Raw genomic sequence first — 6,115 nt, forward strand, 5'->3', positions numbered from 1 at the left:
AAAGAGGGAAGGGTTGTCAAGGAACATGCATAAAGGACACATGGACAAAGACAAAGGAGGGTAGGATCAAGTGTGGGAGGTGGGGATAGCTGGGGTAGGGGGAAAATGGAGACAACTGAACTTAAACAACAATAAAAAAAGGGGAAAAAATTTGGATTACCACTGTTCTAAGAATAGGGTAGGACCTAATGAACAGACTAGACAGAGGGACTTTGTGAAGACAGCCACAGAAACAGAACATTAGGGTATACAGGAATTGAGGGGTTATAGGGTATGTGAATGGTCAAATAAAATATTTTGCTGGAATCACAGGTAAGCTAGCTAGAGCCTTGACCCAATACATGAAGAGGCTGAACTCGCTATACATAAAGAGGCTGAACTTTCTTCTGGAGGCAGTAGAGAATGAGCAAAGCTTTCTAAGCAAACCCATGCTGTATCTGAAAACGATGAACTGGGAGTCCAAGAACAAGGACAATATGTGAAGGAGGAAAAGAGGGAATGCATGCAAGAGACATCACAGGTATAGAAAGACAGGACTTGGGGAATGGCTGTCTGTAGACAAAAGGAGGAAATGAATATGACTTGAAGGAAAATTTTAAATGAGTCAAGTGCCTTCTCAGTGTCCAACACTATGCCAAGCACCTGAGCATCCAAAAAGCATGAGAATAATTAATTTGACATAACAGTTGAACAACAGGTGCCAGGTACCATGAACAATGCTGAGGATATATAGGGGGAAAAAAATCCCTGTTTCCTCAGGAGTTCTAAAATTAGATCTTGCCCTCTTCCTCTTTATTTGTGCCTGCACTTTTTATCAGGAAAATGGTATTTCTAGAACTTGTCTCTCCTTGCCCAATGTCTTCTTTGCCCCTGAAGCACCAGCTAGCTCAAGTCAAGAACACGCAGGTCCTCATCCTGGGTGGTCTTACACATTTGTTCTTAAAGGCAAATACTTAAGAATGCTTTCTCAGCAGTGATTCCAAGATAGTCTTGATATGGTACTGCAAGATGTGAATGTCCAGATTCAGGAAGTGTCAGTGAAGCCCACCTTCCATTAAATGGACTTAGGGAACATCCCTACAGAGAACTTCAGAGCACAGTCGTTTCTTCATGAGTCAATGTGTACTGTTACAGATGATGTTTTTCCCTACCTGGAAAGTTGAGTAACATCCTAAAAAAACTTCAGAGTGGAAAGTGTGGTTTGTTGAGAAAATGAATTAAGAAAAAAGGATAATAAGCAGCACTTAAAAACAGGAGTGAAGGGAGATGAGAAGAGGTTGTGTGGGGGAACTTATGCAAGACTACCAAAACTCACAGAACAAACACTGACCAAAGGTCAAAAAGCAACCCCAAGTCTGAGAATTGGATGAAGGTCACTTAAGTTAAATTCCTAATTTTCAATATGTAATGCTGCCAGTTACTCAATTTTCACAATAATGTGAGATAAATCTCTGCTTTTCATTAATGGACAAATTACTTCACAAGAAACTCATATCAAAGAAGAGAACTATGTAAGACAGCAACAATCAAGTGCTTGGTTGTATGATGCAAATGAGAGCCATAATTCAGAGGAACAAAGATTTAATATCAGTTTTACACGAAGTTATCACGAACACTTTTCTAGAACTGTTAATAGCTAAGCTGCCTCCGAGTACAAACTGTAGTAGCAAAGACTACTGGCTGTACGTCATTCTGCAGCCACACCCAAAAATGTGGATCACTTTAATGTCCGTGACCTCATCAAGTAACTTTCTACGCAGTTTTACTTGTAACTGCCACTTCATTTTGATCACAGTACAGAGAGCCATTTCAGACCCCAACTGCCCCCAATCGTACACAGTCGAGACTGCTGTCATTCCTGGGATCTTTCCTGTCTTTGGTAAATAAATCCCAGAATGCAATCGAAGCATTCACAATTAAATTACAAAACATTTGATTTAAAAAAATCTATTTTAATTATTATTTTTATATCTTTGACCTAGATCAGATCCTTTCTCTTCCACCCTGTCTTCAATGCTTTGTAACAGCTAAAGTTTTATGGGGTAGTCTTAAGACAAAGTACAAAAAATAAATATAAAATAAAATCTAGGTGCTTCCCATGTGGAACAAGATGGCCAAAAAATAACCAAGATTTTTTTGTTGTTTAAGAAGAAACATTTCAGCCAAGAGAGGACACTGCAGGAAGATGGCCATTCATGAACCAGGAAGTGGGCCCTCTCTAGACACTGAGCCTGCCAGCACCGTCCCAACCTCCAATATTGTTAAGAAATGCATTTCTGTTGTCTGTGAGTCTATCACAGTTTGTTGTTACAGCCCAAAGAGACTAGGACACCTGTTTAGCTCATCCAGTAAAATTTTTGCTTAAAAAAAAAAATCTGTTTTGTAAAATGTGCTTAGATGCCTTAAAAAAGACACATGTAAAAAGAGAACGCAAATATAGAAAAAGCACAATGATTATCGAACTTTCTCTATTACTCTGTATCATAAAACGAGTACCTCTAAAGACTAAATAGCACATTGAACTCAGTTCAGCTATTGAACTCTTAGACCAAGAGTAACAGGATTTTTTAAAAGAAGAGTTAATATTATTGCTATAACTGGGAGGTAATTATTTTGAAAAGAGCAAAATTAAAAGTGCCTATGAAAATCATTATGATCTTACCTTCAAAAAGGAAAAATGACCAATTAATTTTAACAGTTTCACTGAATCTATAGGGTTTACCCTATTTTTATCTTGCTTAGTAAAAAGCTCATCTATATAGCAACTCCGATTTCTGCGGCTAAAATTCTGCACAGAGTATATTGTGTAAGTCGATGAAGAAAAGAGCGTGTCAGACTCAGATAATAAATGTCATTAAAATAGAATCACAACATTTTAAAAGAAAAGTCTCTTACCAGTTGAAATTCTCGACGTCGGTCGTAGGCATTCTGTATGCCGCTGTCTGCCCACAAGGCTCTTATGGCAGGAAGATATTGCAAAAAAACTTGAGTTTCCACCATGCCCTGGGCCGCCAAGGGGGAACGGGTGTCAAATGACATCATCTTGTCTCCACTGAATTGGTTTGAGTTATCTCCCCAAGGAATATGAAGCTTCTCTCTTGCATCTACCAGCACCCTCATACCTTTGTTTAAAAAAAAAGAAAGTGTGACAGGTGTTATGATATATTTTCATAGATTCTATTCCAGAATAATTTTCGTAAACTTCGTAACTACTCCAAGCCCACCTCCTCCAAAAATGGAGACCAACATCAAAAGGACATCCGTAACTTCTGAGTTTAAAAAAACTAAGTTACAATCATAAAATTAGAGCCTTGAAACGCATATACAATTAAACAATAGCTCTAAAGGATTTTCACATGTTCTAATTTGTAAAATAACTTCTGAGGCAGAAGGAAGTCACAAGAGAACAAAAACTAGTGAAGAAAATGGAAATCATGCTGCGTAGCCTGATGTCCAGGCTCAGAAGAAAATGGCTGCAACCCAGATTTTCTGAGCCCCTCAAAAAGGCACTTCGAAGTGCCAAGTACCAGACAGAATGGCTCTGGGTCTGGCTGGTCCCTAAGCTTCCCGCTTAATCCAACACTGGTTTAGAAACACATTCAAAACTCAAAAAACCTGTCCCATACCAAGCTTCAAATCAGTGTAAGTCACAGGACGGCAACAGATTCTTCTAAAAGGAGACCAAATGCAAAAAAAGATATAAAAACAGATTTCAACTCAAAAGAGATTAGTCAAACCCACTATCTCTACCACTAAACTATTACCTTTGGTCCATTTTAACAGTCACATGACTATCAAGAACTCATTTGTTTGGGCAGCTGAGAAACTGTTTTTGCTGTCACTTTTCTGATCATGCCAGCTCAAAAAAGTAGCTGTCCAGTCAGTGACATACTTCATCTCATAATCAATGCTCAAAGTAGGTCACACTTCAGACCATGCACAAATTTAAGAAACAGGTGTTTACCTGGCTCATAATCAGTTAACATGTTGACTCTATTCACTGACATAGTCCCTGAAGTTCTGCGGCATCAGGATACAAAGGTACCTTTAATTAAGGACTGGCAAGGCAGAGTCTGCGGCCTTGAAAAACACCTTAATTACTTTTGTACTAAACATTAAAATATGATAAATACAACTGTTTTGTACACTTTAACTGCAGTGTTACTGGGGCTCCAAGCTCCTAGTGGTCTATGAGCTCCCCACCTCCTGCTTAGCCCCCCCCCAACCACCACACAATACGCCCCTCCTCCCTCCACCACTCCCAGACAGTTTTCCTCTACTCAGTCCCGAGAGAAAAAAAGTGACCCAGAGGAGCTGCTTAAGTACTTCCCGAACAAAAAAAATCCCACTTAAAAAAACATGCCTGAAAAGACCTGCAATTTGTTGCAAATTCCCAGATAATTGCTACCCAGATGAAATAAAGAGCATCTGGATGCACCTTAAGTGCCAGGCTCTCTCAATTTTGCTCCCACGTCTTTTCTAAAGTAGAAAATATCTGACCCTGAAAAAAGTATGTGCCACATACCGCCCAAATGACAAAATAAAAACCATCTTCTCGAATTTTCTCAACCCCAAGAAATACAATTCTTGTGTATTTTTCACTTAAGAACAAAGTACAACTTTGATTTTGTTTTTTAAATAATGACAAATAGCAGAGTTTATGATCCAAGCTGACACTGATTCATTGACTACCTATAACGGCTCCACGTAACTTTTAAGCCAAAGAGTCTGTATATCAATGCACAATTTCAATTTCATTTATATAATAGAATAGAAGCAAGTTGTGGCACACAGAACCCTCCCGGGCCTCCAGTTAAGTAGAAAGAAAGAGAGAGAGAGAGAGAGAGAGAGAGAGAGAGAGAGAGAGAGAGAGAGAGAGAGAGAGAGAGAGAAACGTGCTGCATAGTGATTACAGGCAAACATCCTGCCCAGCCGTGGCACCGGGGCGAAAAACCACTGATGCTCGCTTTTTTAGACTAACTATAACAGGTCTACAGCTCCATGATAACTGCACAGCAAACACGACACCCTCAAGTTTCATATCCTTGTCCAAAAGGGCCCAGGGACTGTCACCTTTTGCCCTTGACAAGCCTCGGGCAAAAGTCTCCTTACTGCGACGGTTCCCGAACTCCCTTGCTCAGGAGGCAGCCAAAGAAGCAGGGAGTTGGGAGCACACCGACCCCATGTGACTCGGGTCACCCACCCAAGGGGGTGGGGAGAGTTGGGGTAGGCACCGCCGGGGCCCGGGGTGGGGATGGAGGGGAGGCTCACGGGTCTTCCTGCCTCATCTGGAGGGAAGACAGGGCTTGTCACCCCGCACCCCAGCATTCCTCACTTCCCTCTCGGAGGGCAGGGTGGGGGGGCCATCCGTACCTCCCACCGGCGTCCCACCGCGGCACCAAGAAGGGAGGCCGGGAGCACTGGGGTATTCCCTCCCCTGGGCGACCCGGGCAGCAGGACCAGATCCCCGGGCGCGCCCCCTTCCCGCCCGCCCGCTGGGCCGGGTCCTCCGCCAGTGACCTAGCGAACGAGGGCGGTGCCCGGCCCCGCGCCGGCCGCCGCCTCCCAGGGCTCCAGCCCTCGGTCCCCCGGCTCCGACCCCCGCCCGGCACCTTTGATCACGTTGCTGTAGATGGTGGGGCGGAACTCCTCGCGCGCGCGCTGGTCGAAGTCCTGCCCGTGGATGATCCGCATCTGCTTCAGGAAGGTGGACTTGCCGCTCTCGCCCGCGCCCAGCAGCAGGATCTTCACAAGCCGCTTCACGTAAGTCTTCTCCCGAGACAGGCATTTGTCGATCTCCTTGGACTTGCGCTGCTGCTCGGCCTCGCTGCTCGTCAGCACGCAGCCGGGGAAGCACACGGACAGCACGGACCGCGACGGCAGGAAGTCCGCCATCTTGCCGCCGCCGCCGCCGCCTCGGCGGGCCCCTCTGGCTCCCTCCACCTCCTCCTCGGGCGGCGGACGACTACGGCACCAAGGCTCGAGGGCGGGGAGCGCTGCAGCGGCCGGAGCACGCCGGGGGAGGGAGGTAACGAGCGAACTGACTCGCAGGGCGGGCCGAGCAGGGCGGGCCGGGAAAGACAGGGAGGGAGGGAAGAAGGGCGGGCCCGAGAGG

At 44.6% G+C, this 6,115-nt stretch overlaps 1 protein-coding gene and 1 long non-coding RNA gene across 2 annotated transcripts in view; one reads left to right on the forward strand and one right to left on the reverse strand.

The window, feature by feature from the left end:
* GNA13 (G protein subunit alpha 13) overlaps nt 1-5,922 on the reverse strand; it is a gene marked incomplete at its 5' end in the record, with an annotated part of 30,342 nt that extends 24,420 nt beyond the window's left edge. Inside the window, 2 exon segments of the mRNA XM_053910518.1 lie at nt 2,896-3,122; nt 5,613-5,922. Of these exon segments, the coding sequence (XP_053766493.1) occupies nt 2,896-3,122; nt 5,613-5,895 (510 nt within the window).
* LOC128779185 (uncharacterized) overlaps nt 5,631-6,115 on the forward strand; it is a 3,449-nt gene continuing 2,964 nt past the window's right edge. Inside the window, exon 1 of the long non-coding RNA XR_008425083.1 lies at nt 5,631-5,763. This is a non-coding gene — a long non-coding RNA (uncharacterized lncRNA). The remainder of the gene's footprint in view (nt 5,764-6,115) is intronic.

The sequence above is a fragment of the Desmodus rotundus genome, chromosome 9, assembly GCF_022682495.2.
Source record: "Desmodus rotundus isolate HL8 chromosome 9, HLdesRot8A.1, whole genome shotgun sequence".
Taxonomy (NCBI): Eukaryota; Metazoa; Chordata; class Mammalia; order Chiroptera; family Phyllostomidae; genus Desmodus; species Desmodus rotundus.